The 24,409-nt window shown below is 43.8% G+C and overlaps 1 protein-coding gene across 1 annotated transcript in view; it reads right to left on the reverse strand.

Annotated features, from left to right (window-relative positions):
* Window positions 1–1,102: 1,102 nt before the first annotated feature.
* The window catches only part of LOC126473757 (serine/threonine-protein phosphatase rdgC), a 1,849,640-nt gene continuing 1,826,333 nt past the window's right edge, over window positions 1,103–24,409 (reverse strand). The window contains exon 16 of the mRNA XM_050101014.1: window positions 1,103–3,054. Within this exon, the coding sequence (XP_049956971.1) occupies window positions 2,819–3,054 (236 nt within the window). The 3' untranslated portion in view covers window positions 1,103–2,818. The remainder of the gene's footprint in view (window positions 3,055–24,409) is intronic.

Consider the following 24,409-nt stretch of genomic DNA (forward strand, 5'->3'; position numbering starts at 1 on the left):
TCGGTTCGTAAAAATTCAAGAATTTTCTCGTTCTGTCGTCACATTGATTTCATGCGGAATTTGAAGATGAGAAGGCGGAGATATATATACTGTTACATGCGACTACATGTTGGTGAAATCACCATACTTTATATCACTCAATAATTGTCGTTTCTGAGATAGAGGGGAGTATCAACATCATTCAGAATCACTACAACGCAACGTTCTGTCTCATAATGTTCGATAATGACTTAGTTCAACGACGAAGGAAGCAGTATGTGCGAATGTTTTGGCACAGTTGAGGGAGTGATAGGGCATAGCATGAAGAAAGAGGGAGGGCAGTAATGTCTCAATTTTTGGAAGTATTACATAGGCACTGTTTTGACAGAATGAAAGGGAATACTATGTGATACGACTGCAAGACAGCACCAGCACCACGAAGAAAGTCCTGTTACCCCATGTATCAACAGTTGTGAGACAAAGTTCTGGCACAGTATTTCCGTAATACAGCTCTCTGCACACTCAACACACACGTATGTCTGCTGTTTGCTCAATGCTAAAACACTCACGCTACTGAAAAGAGCATCTGCTTTCGACCACATTTGGTTTGAGCTTGCCCCCATACTCGAATCAAATGGTGATATCCAAAATATTTAGAACCGCTTGCTACAACACTCATACAAAGATTTTATGAGTTTATCTGAAAATTCTCGATGTATGGCGCCGAGGCCCACAGAATTCCACATCCTACCGACGTGGAACTAACCGTATACTCGTATTGGCAACTCCGCTGATCGTTTAATGTAATTTGCAGCTCTACAAAAATGGTATTACATCGTCTACATTGATGTTTCCATAATTACTTGTGGATGCTTAACTTGTTTCCTTGTGAGTGTGTATGTATCTACATTCCTCTGTGGGGAAGAAGCTGGATAGCATAATTCCCAGTAAATAAGTAGCACCGTTTGAACATAGAAGGATGCCAAGGTTTCATTGTATTTATAGTTAAATATATAACACACTCATATCAGAATGCTACATCGTCTCCTTTAAAAATACTTTAGAAAAGTCCTACTTTACTGATCTTCTCGTTACAATATCCAAAGTAAACTCTGCTTTCCGATTTTCCACCACACATAGGATAATTACTCTACTGTAGAATGTCTAGAACTCTAATAGGAGAGAGTGAGAAAAAATGAAAAATAATTAACTCTTGAAAAGTTCATAGAAAACCCATAACAGTAAATTATTTCTTCTTAGCATACCGACCACGCCATAATGGCAGGGGTTTTTGTGGGATGATGTTACAATCCTGAAGAGAACGAGGTATCCAGTCTGGCCTCGGTAGTGACAAACACTTTTCATTTAACAAAACCTGTTACACATAGTCTTTTATAACACTATTATAGTGTGTTCCTCGTACACTACACAGACATGTATATCATGTAGGGATTGTACAAAACAGCCAGCATTTTCGGCATTCTTCTTAGACTAGATATTATTCTGCTACTGAAAATTCGAACTGGTTAACGTAGTGCTTTATCACCAAACACACACCCGAGATATATAATATGTGACGGTTTTACATTGTACTGCGGAAGGAACGAAAAAGTAATGACCACCTTCACTGTTGTTTATGAACATTAGTGGTGAAATTTTAGTCACACGTTTAGGAAATTTTCGTTTCTGGGTGCTCTTGAATGTTACAGCAAGGAATTGAGGGAAACTTGAAAAACCTGTTGTATGTCTCGCATAGATTTCGAAAGAGTAACTCGCTGTTCTTACTGTAACACAGACACATTTCTTTCTCTGTCGTAAATAAAACTGTCTTCATCTGTGGGACGATTTTTTCCCACTAATCTCCAAAAACGCTTCCTTCTTCAAAGAAGGATTTCAAACGAGAGTACACAGAGTACAACATACGTGATTTCTGAGGCCATATACGCTTATCACATCGGTAATGCTTCTCCGCCTTCATTATTTGGTTATTTGGTAGACAATGCTTGGAAAAGTTCGTTGGGAGTATTGAATACTTATATTCACCACTCGCGTAATTTTATCAGTTTCGCACACTGACAGGTGCTTAAAAAAAGAATTAACACACTGAGCAAACTGAACGAAGAACAACTGGTTATTCGGGTAGATTCACTACATCTATTAAGGTTTTCACTGTCCATTCTGCAGTCCTGTTCCGCAAAATAATAAACTAGGGTTCGTTTGAAGAGAGTTGCGACAAAATAAAATTATATACATCTATGTACGTCGACACGACGCTCTGCATTTAGAACCTCGATAAGTTCACCATCAGAGACAAGTACCATTCCAGTTAAACTTCGCGATGTATAATGGATTTTTATTTATATTTTCACTGTCCTGTACCGTTCGATTTACTTGAAACACTGCTGCACAATGCATTTATAAGGAAGTTCTACTACGTTTGGTTAAAATTGTGCCTTCAGTATAAATGGAACAAGCATTGTGTAGGTTACTACCCATATGATACGATACGGAACAAGTATTGTGAAGGGTAGTATCGGTATGATATCACTTCCTTATTTGATGCTGAGGAAATTCATGTAGCGATGTTCATCCTGCATCTCTGAACGTGATGGACGAAACATGAATTGTGAGATCGCGCAACGCTGAAACTTCTAAATCATCTTGAGATCAGCTTCTGGAACACTTTGCTGGGGTTTATAGCCACACCGTTCGGCACGGATGTCCGACGCCGTTGCGAGATACCACGGTCGCACTACCCCCTTGACGCGTTCTTACACCTGATCAGAGAGCGCCGCGGCTGGCTGTCGCCAGTGGTGTCGCTGTGTTCTGTGTTCTGTGTTCACTCTGCGCGCGGGGTGCTCTCCTCTGGGGACTCGTACTCGTCGTCGTCGCCCTCGTCGCGGTCCATGTCCACCAGCCGGAAGGTCTCGAGGAACTCGTTCAGGTCGACCAGGCCGTCCTTGTTGATGTCCATGGAGCGGCAGATGTCGAGCAGTTGCTCGGACGAGATGGGGTTCTGCAGGTGTTCGCTCAGCAGTGAACACGCGTCTGAGAACTCCTCCGTCGATATGTAACCTGCAACAGTTTGTTAACAGCGTCAATCAGCGTAGTAATGATGGAAGCTGAAGAAGTTAATTAAAATTTGTGCGACGGCTGGGACTTGAACCCTTGCCTCCTTGGTTTTAAGAAAGGAATGCTAGCCATTACACCACTGTGGCACTTTTCTCCCGCTCATTTTCCCCTTCTTAGATCACCACTATTGCCGAGGCACGGTGGAATTGGAATACCACCCCAACATTGGACATTATGGGGAGATCCAGTATCTCAGGTGTAGGTGATTTATAGGTACTATAATTAAATTTTCTTTGAGACATTTGAGTCTCATCTTTACCTGTGATAATGTTGGAAGCTGAAGAAAGGATTTAAAATTTGTGCCACAGCCAGGACTTGAACACAGCCATGCTGGCCATTATGCCATTGCTGTACTGGTGTAGTAGCTAGCATTCCTGCCTAATATTCTAGGCACGGTAGCTCCACGTGTTCGGTCAGAGGGTAAGCAGCCCTCTTAATTAAAAAACTGAGTTAATGGACCAACGATGTACTTAAACAACCGTCATGGAACGTCCGCCCCAAACGAATACAACGAACATTAACGAACAAAATGAGATCAACCAAAACAAAAAAATGCACGGAAGCCTGGGTTCTTTAGACTTGGTGGAAGTTTCTGTCACTGATCACGCAAAAATTGATCTAGCACACTCATTCGCGATGGCGCCACGCCAGCAATAAAATCAGAGTGAAATATGCATAGTATTCCTCATATTTCATAAACGAGTTGAGATATCGAAAAGAGATTTTGGCAAATGGTCAACACACAAAAAACAGAGTATTTTGCCACATTTTTACTATGCGAAACTTCATTATCTACCGTGTTCTTCCACTAACTACAGTCTTTTTTAATGAAAAATTTAATTTTTATGCGCCATCAGTAGATCGTGAAATGAGAAATTCTATGGGTTTACAAACAAAAGAATTGAGACATTACACATTTATTTTTACACCCAAAAATGGCTCTGAGCACTATGGGACTTAACTTCTGAGGTCATTACTCTCCTAGAACTTAGGACTACTTAAACCTAACTAACCTAAGGACATCACACACATCCATGCCCGAGGCAGGATTCCAACCTGCGACCGTAACGGTAGCGCGGTTCCAGACTGTAGCGCCCAGAACCGCCCGGCCACTCCGGCCGGCCTTTTGCACCCAGGATCTGCCTTTTCATAAACTACTGACCTTACAGTTCCGCAGTTCTTCACTTAACAAACTTAATAAACTACTGTCTCAGAATTCTCTCACAACTGTCTCTGCTCAACATGTTAATGAGTTTAGATTACGTACATTGTACTGTGTTTTGGCACAAAAAGCAAATTTTAACATGGCAACAAATTAATGCGTGGGTTTTTACTCAAAATCCGCCACTTTTGATGCTTCTCTGAAAGTTACAAATGGTTAACAGGCCACTGGACAATAAATCCCTGCATTTTCAGCGGAATTCTTTTTTAGATTCTACCCAAAGCAGAGGTGACAGGTCTTTTTGTGTGGTCACAATGCAAATGTATATGTGAAGTGGCTCCACTTAATATTCACAAAAAAATTGGAGCTCAGGCTTCCGTTTAGAACGGCACTTCCCCTCCAGCCCTCGGTATTTCCCATAATCCCCACCACTACCATTCTACGCGCACGTGCCCTGCCGACCGCGCATCTACCAGCTACGGGAATTTGCGTGGACTAAAACAGATGGGTACGTCATGGTGAGACAGATATCCAGAAATCAGATACTGAATGGTAGGACGTGTCCAGGTGTAGATATAGAGTCAAACAACAATTTAGTACTGTTGGAGAGTACGCCGAACTTTCAGAAAATCGTCACAGAGAATTAACGCGGAAAGAATGGACACGGGTAGGATGCGAGGCGTTTGAACTCCTCTGAGGCAGTGGATACTGCCGTAATAAATATCGCAGCAGGGAGTCCATTTGAAGAAGAACGGACATCCCCCAAAAAGCGTGATGGGCGGGCAAGCAGCTAGTTCTAGCCTGCTGGGCCTCTTCTTTCTGCCCAGATGTAGACTGCCCTGGCACCATCCGAGCCAGTGGAACGGTGAGCTTTCCTTCCTGTCTCATGAACACGAAGGCCCTCATTTCGAACTTGCATTTTTTTAACTGTTGTCGTCATCTTGAACAAATTATCAAATCCTCTCGAGGTGACGGCAGCAGAAATCTGTTTAGAGATTTCGGTTCCCCTGTATGTTGTTAATTATTGTTACAGCGTTTCTTTCTTCTTTGAATTTTCTCTTATGCCTCAATTCGCAGTTGAAATTCTAGATACTTCGAAATAAAATTGATATGTAAATCACGGAAACGCTAGCGGGTTGCTGACCATCAAAGGAGCCCAAACCTGTCGCCTAGTTTGTTACTTCATTTCTACTCGACTATCCTTTGTCCCAGGCGTTGTGCAGCCGTCCATGCATATGTCACAGCACGAGACGTACTTAAGTGGCTTCATACCGCATGGTGTCACAAATTTCCACAGTTAAGTTTGTATCTATTATCTTAACTGGTTAAAAATGACGTCTGGGAAATGTAAGTTTTCGTTTTCACTTCCATCTCTTATTGTTTTATTTTTATTCTGTTACCAAATTTTCATTGTGTCCTCCCACATCCACTCAAAGTCATAAAACCTGTAGACAAATTGGCCTTCACTGCTTACTGTGCATAGTATTCATTAAAATTATCACCAACAGCTTAAAAAACAGGCAGTGAACCATAAAGACCAGCAGGCTTCAGAAAAAGTTGGAGCCTATGTAAAGAATCACCCTTTGCGGATCATACCATAGAGCTACGACTATGAGTTACCGTTTTCTCTGGAACGCAAAATTTGTGACAGCTTTTGACACAGTCTGAACAAAATCTGCACAAACAGTCATTATGAAATACGGCACTTCTTCAACTTACGTTAGAGTATTGAGTATTGTATATATTAGTGATCTAAAATCCTGCCGCGCGGAGTAGCCGCGTGGTCTCAAGCGCCTTGCCACGGTTCGTGCGGTTTCCCCCGTCGGAGGTTCGAGTTCTCCCTCGGTATGTGTGTTGTCCTTCGTGTAACTTACTTTAACTTAGATCAAGTAATGTGTAAGCCTAGGGACCGATGATTCAGCAGTTTGGTCCCACAGGAACTTACCACAAATCTCCAAATCTCTCTAAAATCCTTCATTGTTAATCGGGATAGCGATAAATTAAGAATTTCTAGGTAATCGAGGTATATCATATCTTCAAAAGAGTTCTTACCAGTTCTAAACGATGTTGTCAGTCTCTTAAACTGAAACAATTTAGATGCAATATACGTCAATATAATATGTATGAATTATCTTCGATTGGTTGATTTCATATGTTGTTTCTCTGTAGCGTAGATGAACTTCACCATTTAATCTACGCCTACATCTAGATACATATTCCGCAGACTGCCGTATGGTACATGGCGGAGAGTACTTTGCACCATTTCGTCGTTTACTTTCCTACTCTACTCTCAAAAGAGGCAAGGGAGAAGCCATTACTATATATCTCCGCACGAATCTTAATTTATCTTTTCGTATCTTCGTGGTCCTTCTACGAAATGTATACTGGCAGCACTAGAATAGTTCTGTAGTCAGCTGCAGACACCAGTTTTCTACATTTTCTTAGTAGTGTTTCGTGTAAAGAACATCCTCTTTCTTCCATGCGTTCCCATATCAGTTCACGAAGCATCTCCATAATATTCCTATTTTGCTCGAACACAGCAGTAACAGATCTAGCAGTGCGCCCCTGAACTGCTTCGACGTCTTCCTTTAATTCCACCTGATAGGGATCCCAAGCACTTGAGCAGTACTAAAACACGAGTCGCACTAGCGTTCTCTATGCGATATCCTTTGTAAACGCGGTATACTTTCCTAAAAGTCAGCCAATAAACCGAAGTCGACCATTGGCCTTCCCTGCTACCGTCCTCATTTCGTGTTACTTAGCAACGTTACGCCTAGATATTTCATCGACATGACTGTTTCAAGCATGGTTAAAGGGTGAAAGAGCGAACCTTCAAAGTCACAGACCATTGTACCTAACGTCGGTTTGAGCAGAATCCTTGAACTTATTCTCAGCTTATATATAAAAAAAAGTTTTAAGTCCGAGAAGCTTATGTGTACAAATCAGCACTGTTTTAGAAAGCATCGCTCCTGTGAAAATCAACTTGCCCTTTTTGTCACATGATACTCTGAAAACTATGGATGAAGAGCAACAAGCAGATCGCATATTTCTAGAGTTTCACAAAGAATTTGACGCTGTGCTCCACTGCAGGCTGTTAAGGAAGGTACGAGCATATGGAATCGGTTATCAGATATGTGGGTGGCTCGAAGACGTTTCAAGTAACAGAACCCAGTATGTTGTGCTCGACGGCAAGTGTTCATCAGAGGCAGGGGTGTCGTCAGGTGTGCCCTAGGGCACTGTAATAGGACCAATAGCATTTTCTATATACATAAATGGTTTGGCAGACAGGGTGGGCAGAAATCTGCGGTTTTTTGCCAATGATGCTGTGGTGTACAGGAAGTGATGAAGCTGAGTGACTGCTGGAGTATACAAGATGAATTAGAAAAAAATTATAGTTGGTATGATGAATGGCAGCTATGTCTAAATGTAGAAAATTGCAAGTTAATGCGGATGAGTAGGGTAAACATACCCATGATGTTTGAAAACACCAAGAGAAGTGTCGTGCTTCATACAGTCACGTTCACAGCGACGTGAAATGGAATGAGCATGTGAGGATTGTGATAGAGAAGGCGAATAGTCGACTTCGGTTTATTGGGAGAATTTTGGGAAAGTGCGGTTCATCAGTAAAGGAGACCGCATATAGGAGGCTAGTGTCACATACTCTTGACCACATTTCGAGTGCTTTGGATCCGTACCAGATCGGATTAAAGGAAGACATTAGAGCATTTCAGAGGCGGGTTGTTAAATTTGTTACCGGTAGCTTCGAGCAACACGCAAGTGTTACGAGATGCTTCGGGATCTCAAACGGTAATCCCTGGAGGGAAGGTTACATTCTTTTCGAGGAACGCTGTTGATAAAAAATTAGAGAACCGGTATCTGAAGCTTAATTTGACTGCAGAACGATTCTACTGCCGCTAATATACATTTCGTCCAAGGACCACGAACATAAGATACGAGAAATTAATGCTAATACGGATGCGTATAAACAGTCCTTTTTCCCTCGTTCTATTTGTAGTGGAATAGGAAAGGGAATCACTAGTAGCTGCACAGGATACCCCTGCCACGCACCGTACGGTGACTTGCGGAATATGTGTTTAGATCTAGACGTAGAAGCACTACACCACTAATACTGTAGCCTTGCAGTTTGAAGTAATGACGATAAATGTCAATTTTAGATGTTAAGAGGTGCCTTCTACGCCAGCATGTTGCGAAAAGGAATCCATAGCTCATCTGCTGAATAATTGTAATATTTGTAGCCTGATGTGTTAAACCCTATATGCGTTTAGTATGAGGCAGAGGTCAAAGCAACGATCGAAGCCGTAACCTGATCTTACTTCAGTCTCAAGTCAGGTTTTGAAATCGCACTCTCTCTTAATAATTTTCATGTTCCAGCTGTACTAAACACTGACCCAACCCGTATGGCTGAAAAACGCGGAGTGTTCGAAAAAAAAAAAAAAGAATTACATAGTCTTCTCGTTTCCGACCAGAAAGTCTTAAGGAAGATCTATGGCCCGATACGAGATGAGATTGTTGGCGATTACACGATCCGGTATAACTCTGTAGTGGATGTCTACAACAATCCAAATACTTTGCGCCTGATGATAATCAAACAACTTGTATGGACAAGTCATTTCGATCGGCTGAATAAACATCGCTGGGCTTTCAAATACGTGGATTTTCTTCAAAAATAGTTCAAATGGCTCTGAGCACTATGGAACTTAACTGCTGAGGTCATCAGTCTCCTAGAATTGAGAACTACTTAAAGCTAACTAACCTAAGGACATCATACACATCCATGCCCGAGGCAGGATTCGAACCTGCGACCGTATCAGTCGCGCGGTTCCAGACTGTAGCGCCTAGAACCGCTCGGCCACTCCGGCCTGCCCTTTCCCCTGTTCTTGTCAATCTTTCCCTGACTCTTTCTCTGAAACTCGCAACAGTCTCTCATTCTTTCAGTTCATCTAGGTTCCATCTCCTTAATTTCCTACCCGTTTGCAATATTTTCAATTTTAATCTACAGTTCACGACCAATAAATTGTGGCCAGAGTCTTACAATTTACAATCTGTCTTACAATTTAAAATCTGGTTCCTAAATATCTGTATCACCATAACATAATCAACCTGAAACCTTTCAGTGTCTCCAGGCCTCTTCACGTATACAGCCTTCTTTCATGATTCTTAAACCAAGTGTCACGATGATTAAATTATGCTCTGTACAGAATTCTATCACAAGGCTTTCTCTTTCATTGATTTCCCCCAGTCCACATTCCCATGCTGTTTTTCTTTCTCTCCAGTTTCCTAGTATCAAATTCCAGTTCCCAATCGATATAAAAAATTCGTCTCCTTTAACTATCTGGATAATATTTTCTATTTCATTATACATTTCTTCACTCTCTTCATCATCTGTGAAGCCAATTCGGATATAAATTTGTATCACTGTGGTGGATGTCGGCTTTGTGTCTATCTTGGCTACAATAATGCGTTCACTATGCTCCTCATAGTAGCTTATGTCCATTTCTATTTTCTTATTTGTAATTAAACCTACACCTGTGTTATCGAAATTTGATTTTGTATTTATAACCCTGTATTCGCCTGTCCAGGTAACCTGTTCCTCCCGCCACCGAACTTCATTAATTCCCACTATACCCAGCTTCAACCAATCCATTTCCTTTTATAAATTTTTTAACCTAGCTGCCACCTACCTGTCAGATTAAGGGATCTGACATTTCACGCTCCGATCCGTAGAAAGTCAGTTTTGTTTCTCCTGATAACGTCATGGTATGTGAAAATAGATTTGCCGGGTCAAACCAGTATTGACGTGTCACTTGCTGTTAGGTTGGCTACTTCTTATAGTAATGGACTGCAACGCCATCAGAATGACATTAGCATTGATCTCAATATAGTTATGTGCTGGTGCGTCGTTCTCAGTTTACCGCATAAAGAACTCACGTAGCTTCTCCTGTGAGCTTCATATAAATAACAGAAGGTTGGCCAATATTTCTGCGAATGCAGGTCATTGGATAACAGTAAGTGCTAAACGTTTTCCTAAAGGAGTCACAGAAAAATACACATTAAAAGAACATTATAACAAACCAAGCCATACGGTGACGTCTTGAGATAACGAAGGTCTGCAATACCACTTTATTTTGAGTCATGTTTACGCCATTTTCGGATTAAAAGTATGATATTCATGTCTTTCGACAGCTACGTAATGCTTTAGTGCGCCTTCAAAATTCTGTTTCATTTAAAGTTGGCCCATTGCGTAGTAATAGTTTTCCGTACTTCTGTTTTATAACGTTCTGTCATGTAAATTAATTATCGTACAAATTTCACCATAAAGCACACGAAGTCTCGTGTTTATTTTTATTTCTTGCGGTTGATGTATTACCACACACGACAAACGCCACTTATACATTATTTGATTTTTAAAATTATTTAATTGATTTTGATGACTATATAAATAACTTCTGTTTCTGTTATACTTCCAAGAAATTTTTCATTACTAAAAAAGTTCATTAAAACTGTTTTTATTATTAGTGACAGAAACGATACTGTTAGGTAATTATAAGAATAGAACATTTGGGATTTTTCTAGAAGAATCTTGTTTTACGTGTACTATGAGACCGACACAAAAGGCATCATTTCTGTTGAATCAGTTCAGTTTGCCACTTCAGTGCAGTCATTGCTTGTAAGCTGTTAGACGGCTGACATACTGCACATTTAGTCTTAATTTGAAAAAAAAAAAAAAAAATGAGAAAGCACTTATGAAAATGTTTCTGAGACATCTAAAAATTTTAAGTATATACGATGAGTAAACATACAAATAAAGAGTGTTAATACTAAAAATAGTGCATTACTCTTAAGTCTCAACGTAATATAAGACTTGTGCAATTTATAGTTTTGTGAGCGTTTGCGATAGAAACAACCTCTACACGCTCACGTCATATTCAAAATAAGAAATACGAGTGAGTTTTCTTCCTCATAACAATACATCATATACTGGAAAAACAGCGTGTATCTCTGAATGAACGAAGAATTTAACAGGAACCTAATGGGGACTTTAAAAAGAGAATAAGAAGTTACGCATGACCCTCCTCATTCGTTGCGTTGTGAGAAGAGAACCGCTTGTGCAGCAGAGCTCTACTGGGAACGAGCAGTATTGAACGGCCTCACGTTTAGGGCTTTGGAAAAGTGTGACGTTGGCAATAAACAGAATCTGATGAGGAGAGTTAGCAGTTCTGGGGATCTCCCGTGCTACATTCCTACAGTTAGGATGGTTATTGGCCCCCTACATTTTCTCCATCCTCAGTAAAGGAGATCTCCAATAATTCAGCAAATTTTGCAGATATGATATATCCAGTAATATTCCGCAATACTGAACATACACATAGAAAGGTCCACAATAAATACATAACGTTACTAAGGGTCGCAGGAAAACAAAAAAAAAATATTTTTAAGCTAGGAAACCGATATGTAGAAATAAAAACAAAATTAGATGGTTCAAAATGGTTCAAATGGGTCTGAGCACTATGAGACTTAACTTCTGAGGTCATCAGTCCCCTAGAACTTAGAGCTACTTAAACCTAACCAACCTAAGGACATCACACGCATCCATGCCCGAGGCAGGATTCGAACCTGTGACTGTTGCGGTTGCGCGGAACAAAATTAGATGCCAGCGAAAAACGGGAGGAGTTTCGTTTCTATATGAAGTCAGTTAGTTATATGAATGCATGTCCGAAAGAACTGACACAACACATTCGTACAATTGATTCGCCTCGATGGGCAATGAACCAACTATCTTCAGCGTGGTTGCACAATCACGCTCGACATCCTGCAGGAATATCAGAGTTACCAGCATGAAGGATCTGGATCGGGACTGCGGATAGGTGGCGCTGGACGTGAATGTGCTTCGACCGGGAGACGTGCCGAAACATTCAGTGCAGTTGCGATTAACACTGTGTCAGGATGGCGCAGTGGTCAAGACACCTGCATAATAAGCAGGAAATCACGGGTTCGAGTCCCGGTCCATCATATACTTTCAGTCTTCGCCTCTGATTCCATATAAAGTCTCGATGCAGCTTACATCAATAGTTCCTTCCCTTTCCTTTCCTTTAGCTCCCCCCTCCCCCCTACACTTTCGGTTTACGTAATATGAAGTCAATTAGCTGATGCAATGTCCTTGCACACAGACCTGCATCCGTCAGACTAGTGTGCGACTTGGGCACAAAGGAAAGAAATCAGAAGCAGTGAACTCCACATTTAAAAGTGCATACAGGTGTGAAGAACTTACTACCATACCAGTGTCGAATTATGATGCACACTCAGTAACAGTTTATATTAATATAAGCACATACCATAACATTTCCTTGTCCGACTTTGGTGCTCGTCCTGATTGTTACTGTGAATGCGAGAGTTGGTATCTGTTATCTGAGGAAAGGAGGCTTTTATTCAGTCTAGATATCATGGGACCGTTTCCCCTAATCCTTGTAAGCGAATGGTGAGCAAGGCACACAAGGTTGGCTTATAGGCTTGTGACTGAGAGAGCCAGAGTTATCTGAAGAAAGGAGGCTTTTGATGGGTCTAGATATCATGGGACCATTTCCCCTAATCCTTGTAAATGGATGGTGAGCAAGGCGTAAAAGATTGGCTTACGGGATTGGGACATTCCTAGGATTGCAGGTATTCCCCAGTACATGACGGAAAGAAAATTTCTAAAGTCCAATGCCACGCAGTTCCACGAGCATTGTTCTGTTGAAAAATGGTACCGCGCTATTATCATAGTAGAGGTGTCGCATAAGGACGCAGTATGTCCGTATCATAATGTCCATGTCATACCAAAGTGCAGTTAGAGTTCCTTCAATCACTGCCAGCCGTGATCCGAAATCATACCCGATGAGCTGTGCACCATGACGCCTAGAGTAACACTCCTGTGCGGCTCCAAAATATTGAAACAATGGTTTCTCTCTCCAGATCGGTACTATACCCAGCGATGATGATCCCCAGGTAGTGCATATCACTGAAAACTGTGCGACAGCATTCATGAGGAGTCGACGCATCCCGATCACTGTATCACACTAAACGCAGCCGTTCGTATTGTGGTGTTATCAGCAACCTATTCAAAGAATTCTCTAGTGTGGCTGCAAAATGAGGCACCTATCGAATTCTGTCAGGTGCTGCTAACGCTGTCTCACACGTGTACGCTGGCACCTCCACGTCCTTCACAGAGTTTCTCAATATCTGACACTGCCCAGTGCCCTTATATACCCCACCAGGTCTAGTAACAATACTAAACATGCACAAGTTAACGCACTCTGGTCGCTGTTCTATCTGCCATACAGATATGCACCTTTATTATTTACATAGAGGCAGATGGTTTGTAAATGTATGAAGTTACGTTGAAATCAGGTCTTCTAGCTGATTCACTTGTTTTGTCAAACAGTGTATAATTAATAATTTTCCGATGCTCTAAACGAGGGTTGTGGTTTTGGAAGAGCCAACGTTCTCGGTCGGAAGAGGCTTCGTATCAGTTCGCGGAATAAGTAGTTGGATGGTGATGGTGCTGGTGCTTAATGAACGCAGCGGACTTGCCGAAGTTTGCAGGAAATAAGTTACACCTGTTTCTACGGGATTTTGATTGTAGCCTATCTGAATTTTACAGGACTGAATACATAGTGAAGGTTACAAGTACATGATTATATGTTATAATTACATGAGCTGCTGTTAGTGTACATCTAGCAGTCCAGTCGACGAATCTTGGAATCTTCCTAAGAGTATGGAGATGCATGGAGATGCCAGGTGCTTACAATGGCAGCAAACAGATCTAGTGTCGGCCACAATTATCGTACGGCAGCAAAACTTGATAAATATTCCGATACATTAATGCGACATCGATTTACGCTAGAAAAAACATTACTTGCAATTTTGGCAACCAGGTGCAAATCTGGCGCTGTGACTGCAAGTAGACGTATAGAAATGTTTCCATATGCATTGGATTAGGAAAAGGACGTGGGCAGAAAAGGTCAAACAACTGAGAAAGGCATAATTTGTACAATGTTAATAACCGATGCTTACACAATTTGTTCAATATGAGCATCGGAGACGTCAACGAGATGCTGCTTTCGCCAAGCAATGTAATCAACAGTTGCTCGCTGCAGTTATGGTGTAAACTGAGCAAAGTGTTCCTGTTTACTTGTCTTCAGATGGGGGAGAGACGGAAGAGTCCCTGCTGCACACGTTCTCGTAGAAATTCCCAGAGGCAAAAGCCAGATGTATTCAGATCATGCGGTCTTTCAGGCCATGCATCTCGAAAACCTCTGGAGGTAACACACTCGGGGAATGTTTCGTTAAGCAGATGCTTCATTGGGCAAGTGACGTAATGTGTTGCCCCATCTTGCATGAAAACAATGGTTTCCACACAGTTACGATCTTTCAAACCAGGAATCACATACTCTACGAGGAGGTGAAGATAATGCGCAGGCGTCGCGGTGCACCTGACAGGCCCTCTAGATATCTTCTCTTCAAAGAAGAGTGGTTCAAATGGCTCTGAGCACTATGGGGCTTAGCATCTATGGTCATCAGTCCCCTAGAACTTAGAACTACTTAAACGTAACCAACCTAAGGACAGCACACGACACCCAGCCATCACGAGGCAGAGAAAATCCCTGACCCCGCCGGGAATCGAACCCGGGAACCCAGGCGTGGGAAGCGAGAACGCTACCGCACGACCACGAGATGCGGGCAAAGAAGAGTGGATCGAGGCTAAAGCTGCTTGTGAGTCCACGCCACAAAGTCACTTACGACGAATGGAATGACTCTTCGTGCACAACACGTGTTTCAACAGTACCACAAATTCGGCATTGTGTTCACTACATCCTAAAGTGTAGAACGTGCCTTCTCGCTCCATAGACTATTGCTCGGGCACGTGTCATCAACTTCGATCAGTGGCAGAAACCGAGGAGCAAATACAGAACGTTGCTAAGGGTCATGAGGTTTCAGCTGCTGCACCGTCCGAATCTTGTATAGAGAACAAAACTTTCTGTACCGTTTACCATGGGATGGACAACTCTCAAACACTGTATGAGCGCTAGCACTGCACTAGGCACGTGCTGCATGGTCAGTTACAGCAACACCATCCTCGTCAGTAACTTCCACTGGGATAGGGCGCCTTCATCTTCCGGGTGTCTTAGCAATCTCACCGGCATTTTCGAATTTCATTATGTTCTTCTTTAAACCATTTCATGACATCGGGGATCTCCCCAGATTTTTCAGTTGGCGATACTCTCTCAGTGCAGCACTGTAACTGCTACCGTTCGCTTAAAACTGTTTCACTAACATTGCACTCTCTCTCTTCCCGATAGACATACTGTTCACTCACGTCATGGCTTCTCAAATGACGGCGTGGATGTCATACCATCACACAAACAGCGTACAGTGCCAGCTTTGCACCTGGTACTCAAAATAGGAAATACACTACTGCTTATCAAAATTGCTACACCAAGAAGAATTGCAGATGATAAAAGGGTATTTATTGGGCAAATATATTGTACTAGAACTGACATGTGATTACTTTGTCACGCAGTTTGGGTGCATAGAACTTGAGAAATCAGTACCCAGAACAACCACCTCTGGCCGTAATAACGGCCTTGATACACCTGGGCATTGAGTCAAACAAGGGTGGATGGCGTGTACAGGTACAGCTGCCCATGCAGCTTCAACAAGACACCACAGTTCATTAACAGTAGCGACAGGCGTATTGCGACGAGGCAGTTGCTCGTCCACCATTGACCAGACGTTTTCAATTGGTGAGAGATCTGGAGAATGTGCTGGCCAGGGCAGCAGTGGAACATTTTCTGTATCCAGAAATGCCCGTTCAGGACCTCCAACATGCGGTCGTCCATTATCCTGCTGAAATGTAGGATTTCGCAGGGATCGAACGAAGGGTAGAGCCACAGGTCGCAACACATCTGAAATATAACGTCCACTGTTCAAAGTGCCGTCAATGCGAACAAGAGGTGACCGAGACGCCGGGTGATTCGCCAGTATGGCGATGACGAATACACGCTTCCAATGTGTGTCCACCGCAACGGCGCCAAACACGGAAGCGACCATTATGATGCTGTAAACAGAACCTGGATTAATCCGAACAAATGGCGTTTTGCCATTCGTGCACCCAGGTTCGTTGTTGAGTACACCATCTCAGGCGCTCCTGTCTGTGATGCAGCGTCAAGGGTAATCGCAGCCATGGTCTCCGAGCTGATAGTCCATGCTGCTGCAAACGTCGTCAAACTGTTCGTGCAGATTCTTGATGTCTTGCAAACGTCCCCATCTGTTGACTCAGGGATCGAGACGTGGTTGCACGATCCGTTACAGCCATGCGGATAAGATGCCTGTCATCTCGACTGCTAGTAATACGAGGCCATTGGGATCCAGCACGGCGTTCCACGTTGCCCTCCTGAACCCACCCATTCCATATCCTGCTAACAGTCATTGGATCTCGACCAACGCGAGCAGCAATGTCACGATACGATAAACAGCAATCGCGATAGGCTACAATCCGCCCTTTATCAAAGTCGGAAACGTGATGGTACGCATTTCTCCTCCTTACACGAGGCATCACAACAACGTTTCACCAAGGAACGCCGATCAACTGCTGTTTGTGTACGAGAAATCGTTTGGAAACTTTCCTCATGTCAGCACGTTGTAGGCGTCGCCACCGGCGCCAACCTTGTGTGAATCCTCTGAAAAGCTAATCATTTGCATATCACAGCATCATCTTCCTGTCGGATAAATTTCGCGTCTGGAGCACGTCTTCTTCGTGGTGTAGGTGAACCGCGCGACTGCTACGGTCGCAGGTTCGAATCCTGCCTCGGGCATGGATGTGTGTGATGTCCTTAGGTTAGTTAGGTTTAAGTAGTTCTGAGTTCTGGGGGACTGATGACCACAGATGTTAAGTCCCATAGTGCTCAGAGCCATTTGAACCATTTGAACCATCGTGGTGTAGCAATTTTAATGGCCAGTAGTGTATTTTTTTCCGGAGTAAATCTATTCCGCATTAACGCATTAGCAAATCTAAGACGTTGCGCTGGCGAGCGATAATTACAGCCCACTCTGCACCCCCGTGAGGATCTGCTCTTTAATTATAGCCACCCGGTTGCTACGCCGCTCTTAATTATAGATTTTGTATTAGTGAGGTCGATGCCAGACTGGCGATACCGATTCAGACTAATGGTTAACGCTAACGGTGCGGACAGTTAATCTGGGTCCTGCAGTAAACAGTTCTGAGCAACTCCGGGTAACAGCACGTCGCGTCATTTGTTTGGCGCGCCGCACATCGCTGCAGGTGCGATTCCAGTGTGACGGCTGCGGTGGCACAACCTACGCCACAGTATCCGTGCCACTGTCCAATGGCACTCCACTGTGTAACTGAATACCATCATTGCCAAAGGAGATTGTAGTCCAGCCCCAGATATACAACATTTCTGAACCGGGCGAAAACTTTTTTGTGGTGCTCCCACTCTCCACCCTCATCCTCAAGCGTTGGGCATAGGACGTAAAAACTAAAAAAAATAGTTTTTTGAAAAATATGTTCGCTTTGTAGCACATATCTTTCTGGAGTGCTTGATATACACACATCAACATAAGTTTTGCATCACCTCGGTTCCGAGAGTTCCGGAACCTGCACAGAAAATTGGAATAGAGGTCAACATAAACATCATTTCCGCCCTTTTTATTGCTCATGAAAACCGCACATTGCATGTTGTACCACCATACAGCGAGACCTTCAGAGGTGGTGGTCCAGACTGCTGTACACACCGGTATCTCTAATACCCAGTAGCACGTCCTATTGCAATTATGCATGGCTTTATTCGCCGTGGCATACTATCCACAAGTTCATCAAACCACTATTGCACCAGATTGTCCCACTCCTCATCGACGATTCGGTATAGATCCCTCAAAGTGGTTGGTGGGTCACGCCGTCCATAAACAGCCCTGTTCAATCTATCTCGGAGAAGTTCGATAGGGTTTATGTCTGGAGAACATGCTGGCCACTCTAGTCGAGTGAAGTCGTTATGCTGAAGGAACTCATTCACAAGGCGTGCACGATGGGGGCACGAATTGTCGTCCATGAAGACGAATGCCCCGACAATATTTTGCCGATATGGTTGAACTGACGGTTGGAGGACAGCATTCACGTATCGTACTGCCAGTACGGCGCCTTCCATGACCACCAGCGGCGTGCGTCGGCCCCCCGTAATGCCACCCCAAAACAGCAAGGAACCTCCACCTTCTTGCACAGCCGACTGGAGTGGCCGTGCGGTTCTAGGCGCTTCAGTCTGGAACCACGTGACCGCTACGGTCGCAGGTTCGAATCCTGCCTCGGGCATCGATGTGTGTGATGTCCTTAGGTTAGTTAGGTTTAAGTAGTTCTAAGTTCTAGGGGACTGATGACCACAGATGTTACGTCCTATAGTGCTCAGAGCCATTTGAACCTTCTTGCACTGGCTGGGCAATGTGTCTAAGGCGTTCAGCCTGACCGTGATCCCTCCAAACACGAGTGTCTAGTGGAAGGTATACGCGACAGTCATCGGTAATGAGAACGTGATACCAGTCCTGAGCGGTCCATTCGACATGTTGTTGGGCGCATCTGTACCGTGGTGAATGGTGTCGTGGTTGCAAAGGCGGACCTCGCCATGGACGTCGGGAATGAAGTTGCGCATCATGCAGCCTATTACGCACAGTTTGAGTCGTAACACGACGTCCTGTGGCGTTGTTTTCAGGGTTCCTCCGAGCCATAATCTGTAGGTAGCCGTCATCCACTGCAGTAGTAGCCCTTGGGTGGCCCGAGCGATGCATATCATCGACAGTTCCCGTCCTTCTGTATCTCCTCTATGACCCAGCAACATCGCTTTGGTTCACTCTGAGACGCCGGGACACTTGCCTTGTTGAGAGTCGTTCCTGTCACAAAATAACAATGCGGTCGCGATCGAAACGTATTGACCATCTAGGCATGGTTGAACTACAGACAACACGAGCCGTGTACCTCCCTCGTGGTGGAATGTCTGGACATGATCGGCTGTCGGACCCTCAACGTCTAATAGGCGCTGTTCATGCATGATTGTTTACGTCTTTGAGCGGGTTAGTGACATCACTGAACAGTCATAGGGACTGTGTCTTTGATACAATATCCACAGTCAGCGCCCATCTTCAGTTCTTGGAACCGAGGTGTTGGAAAATTTTTTTGATGTGTGTATAAACCGTATATGTTCGAGGAAATGTGATACATGGTATTTGGTCTTAAGTGTGTCAAAGTGCAATGCCACACCTCTTCATACAGCATTTTTCTGTCGCAAGTCAATGTGTTTCGCACTGTGGAATTCACATGTATATATTTTATTATGGAGTCCATCAAGCTTATATTCAGGACAGTGGAAATTAAAGTGTCCCGTGCTGCCTCTCCTGCCCCCATTCGGCAGGTTTGACATCCTGACCCCTTAAATAAAACTCACAATCAACACTGGGTAGGATTATTTGTCACCGGGAACATAAGAACTCTTCAAAAAAGTTGCACTCTTTATTGGCTATTAGCCGATAACTTTCTCTTTTGTGTGACATAAAATTAAGTATAGGAAACATAAAAACAGTAAAGGAAAGAGAGATACAAGACGGTACACATTTCTTCAATCCTTAGGTAGCATAATGTTTTCTCGCTAATCTTGCTACAGCTTTACACGACGTGATTTCCTTTCTGCGAAGGAATCTATTACGCCATCGAAGTTCGTCAAACATTTTGCTACACGAAAAATTAGAATGTCGTTGTCAGATACTGAAAAAGCTATTAATACAAATAGTACCCAAGACTTGTGTGGCTGCTCGGTTTGATTACGTCTATTTTGTCACTATCTGCTAGATAAAACGAAACAGACCTCTCTAATATTGAAACACGTGTAACACACGTCAAATAGGAGCGACAGATTTGGTCATTTACGCAAGTAATGTTACAGAATACAGTTTACTAAGTACCAACATCAAGTGCCTATTAGGCCTGCTACAAGCAAAAAGTTGTGTTAGGGAATAATTTCGCATTTCATTCAAACCCTCAAGTTTCTCAAGCATGAGATCGAAAAGTAGTAGAAATAGTACGAAATTGTTATATAAATTTGGAATCGTCATATTCTTCCATATCATTTTTGTGATGTCCCAGTTTCTTCACCTTTCCCGTTCTAACAAACAATCTTGTCGTCACTAATTCAGTAACAATTCCCGCCAGTGTCAAAAGTTATTTTCCGGTAAAAAAAGGAAATGAATGGGCATCGTGGCCCAGGAGGCCCCATCAGAGCCCGCTTGCATAGGAGGCGAGCACGTTACCATCCAGCTTTTTTTAATATATAATTTTGTTCTTTAGTGTTCGTTCTAGTTGTTAGGGGCGGACTCAGTCTTTATATTACTGGGGGCAGCTAACCCTCTCACCGAAAACGCTGAGCTACCGTGCGGGCTTCAGATAAGCAGGCGGACTATTTCCCGGTGAACTTCACCAACCCTGTCAGTTAACCCACGTTTATTCTCCGGTTAGGCGTTATTACATGTTCGTACAACGCTTTCTCCGCGCTATTCGAATAATAGAACTTAAAGCGACTGCTAACTGGGGACTGTACAACTGGCCCTTTGTAGTGTAGCAATCTGGCAAAAGTTTTCTGTCAAAATTTCATCTTGTTGGATACACCAAGAAGATAATATGTAAACTTTCTTAGCTGTTATTCCTATTAGTCGTTTATATCCACTCTGGTAGTCTGAAGCTATGGATTTCGCTAGTAATTATAATAACGCTTATCATTCGCACATTCAGTCAACCACATAAAAAACAGCAATTGGCATTCACCTGTTCAGGGTTTATTCAGCTCAGCTCGAATAGCCTCATCCTTGTTTGTCTGTGGGAAAAAATTTTTTATTTCTAGATGTTGCGGGGACTCCGCTGGTAGAGTCATCAGGTACACTATGCACACATTCAAAAATCAACTTAAGATTCGTTCAGAAATCAACTTAGAGTATGTTCAAAAACCGTGAGGTAAAGGGCGAGTTGTGGCGCCCTGGAAATAATATAAGTTGGGAGTTGCGGCGGCCGCACAAGACGCTCGTCAAAGCCGCGGCCCGGCAGCAAACACGTGGTGCTGAACATTAGCTTAGCAACCGCGTGGAGCTGCACAACGGCCGGTCCAGCCGCGTGGCTGAGAATTCCATGGTGACGCTTTGTTGATGAAGGAGACATGCTGGGAGTGCCAAAGATAGCAGACATTTCACAGTTCGTATAGAAATTAATAGTAGTCAGATGAATCGTGATACCTCAAAAAGAAACATGTACATTACCATTAATTGCGCGACGATTCTGATGGTGTAATCAGATATTCAATATAATTATTAGTTTAAAGTTTTGTATATGACGATAAATTATACAAGTAACACCCAGCAACGAATTTCCAAAATCTAAACGGTTCATCCTATTTCGTCTATCTACATGTCTTTAGAAAGCTATTACTATAAACCTAAATTGGTATGAATTACAGGCATGTCACTTAAGTGGTACATGAGTTATTTGAGGTCAAAGTGGCCGATTACTATCGATCGTGTCAGGCCGTAAGTATTCCACAGTTAAAGGAAAAATCGGTAGCAGCATGCTTATAAATATATTTATTCATCTACGTCTTTGTTCATATCCGATATACACTCCTGGAAATTGAAATAAGAACACCGTGAATTCATTGTCCCAGGAAGGGGAAACTTTATTGACACATTCCTGGGGTCAGATACATCACATGATCACACTGACAGAACAACAGGCACATAGACACAGGCAACAGAGCATGCACAATGTCGGCACTAGTACAGTGTATATCCACCTTTCGCAGCAATGCAGGCTGCTATTCTCCCATGGAGATGATCGTAGAGATGCTGGATCTAGTCCTGTGGAACGGCTTGCCATGCCATTTCCACCTGGCGCCTCAGTTGGACCAGTGTTCGTGCTGGACGTGCAGACCGCGTGAGACGACGCTTCATCCAGTCCCAAACATGCTCAATGGGGGACAGATCCGGAGATCTTGCTGGCCAGGGTAGTTGACTTACACCTTCTAGAGCACGTTGGGTGGCACGGGATACATGCGGACGTGCATTGTCCTGTTGGAACAGCAAGTTCCCTTGCCGGTCTAGGAATGGTAGAACGATGGGTTCGATGACGGTTTGGATGTACCGTGCACTATTCAGTGTCCCCTCGACGATCACCAGTGGTGTACGGCCAGTGTAGGAGATCGCTCCCCACACCATGATGCCGGGTGTTGGCCCTGTGTGCCTCGGTCGTATGCAGTCCTGATTGTGGCGCTCACCTGCACGGCGCCAAACACGCATACGACCATCGTTGGCACCAAGGCAGAAGCGACTCTCATCGCTGAAGACGACACGTCTCCATTCGTCCCTCCATTCACGCCTGTCGCGACACCACTGGAGGCGGGCTGCACGATGTTGGGGCGTGAGCGGAAGACGGCCTAACGGTGTGCGGGACCGTAGCCCAGCTTCATGGAGACGGTTGCGAATGGTCCTCGCCGATACCCCAGGAGCAACAGTGTCCCTAATTTGCTGGGAAGTGGCGGTGCGGTCCCCTACGGCACTGCGTAGGATCCTACGGTCTTGGTGTGCATCCGTGCGTCGCTGCGGTCCGGTCCCAGGTCGACGGGCACGTGCACCTTCCGCCGACCACTGGCGACAACATCGATGTACTGTGGAGACCTCACGCCCCACGTGTTGAGCAATTCGGCGGTACGTCCATCCGGCCTCCCGCACGCCCACTAAACGCCCTCGCTCAAAGTCCGTCAACTGCACATACGGTACACTTCCACGCTGTCGCGGCATGCTACCAGTGTTAAAGACTGCGAGGGAGCTCCGTATGCCACGGCAAACTGGCTGACACTGACGGCGGCGGTGCACAAATGCTGCGCAGCTAGCGCCATTCGACGGCCAACACCGCGGTTCCTGGTGTGTCCGCTGTGCCGTGCGTGTGATCATTGCTTGTACAGCCCTCTCGCAGTGTCCGGAGCAAGTATGGTGGGTCTGACACACCGGTGTCAATGTGTTCTTTTTTCCATTTCCAGGAGTGTATATACTATTCGTGAAGAAATTTGTTAAATAATTACCGTGTTTTAGAAAGCACAGAGACATTAGTTTACTGGCCTATCTTTTGTTGCTATTCCTTTGATATATGTTTATTTAATTTGTTTATGTGTTTAATAACGTGTGTCAGAGCGAGTTTATGGTCTAACCGTAGGGATATTTATTTAATTTCATGTTATTTAAATGTAAATCCCGTATTTCGCATGTGTTTCAACATATTTGTGAATGTACGTTGGCTTGGAGACATGGAGGGAGTGCTCTAGCCAATGGCAATGCTCGTTACTAAGAGAGACGCATGGAGGTTGGCGAGGAGCATCGTTTCCGCAGAGGACACGGTGGAGTTTGGGACAGCGCAGCGCGAGGGGGAGTACGGCACAGGACAGGGGAGTGAGTGCTGGACGCGGACAGTACTGCGCGACGGACCCACAGTCGGCGGAAAGACTTGGACAGTGGAGCAGTTTGCGCGTGGTCGTGGAAGATAGAAATATTTCGGAGTGCCGATCTGTGCTCTTGTTTGATTCCCATGCCTTCTGCAGTGAAGACATAGTGCGCGTTTAGAAGTGAATATCTCGTGAGCTATGTTGTTGTTGATAACTAATTACGTGCAGTTGGAATCTGTTGTTTCCCCGTTATTCAACTTATACTGGATTTAATTGCTGGACCATCGACACCAGTAAGTGTTTGCAGAAATATACCGCATTCTCAAAAGTACTTCTACTATCGTACTCATCGTTTAAAGTCGTTAAAATAGTACCTGCAGATTTTATTTAATTGCAATGTGTCATTTATAAATTTATACGTTACATTCGTAATTCGTAATTGCTGAGTGATAGAAACCTTCGACCATTCGATTCATGTGTGTATTCTTATCGTATTCTGTAGACTCAGCAGTATTTGGCCTGTAATGCGGCAACTACGTATCCCAGACCCTACACAACGAAACCAGCCAAAACTTTTAATATTGCAACTCTTAGTCTGAGGGTA

This window comes from Schistocerca serialis, chromosome 4, assembly GCF_023864345.2.
Source record: "Schistocerca serialis cubense isolate TAMUIC-IGC-003099 chromosome 4, iqSchSeri2.2, whole genome shotgun sequence".
In the NCBI taxonomy this organism is placed as follows: domain Eukaryota; kingdom Metazoa; phylum Arthropoda; class Insecta; order Orthoptera; family Acrididae; genus Schistocerca; species Schistocerca serialis.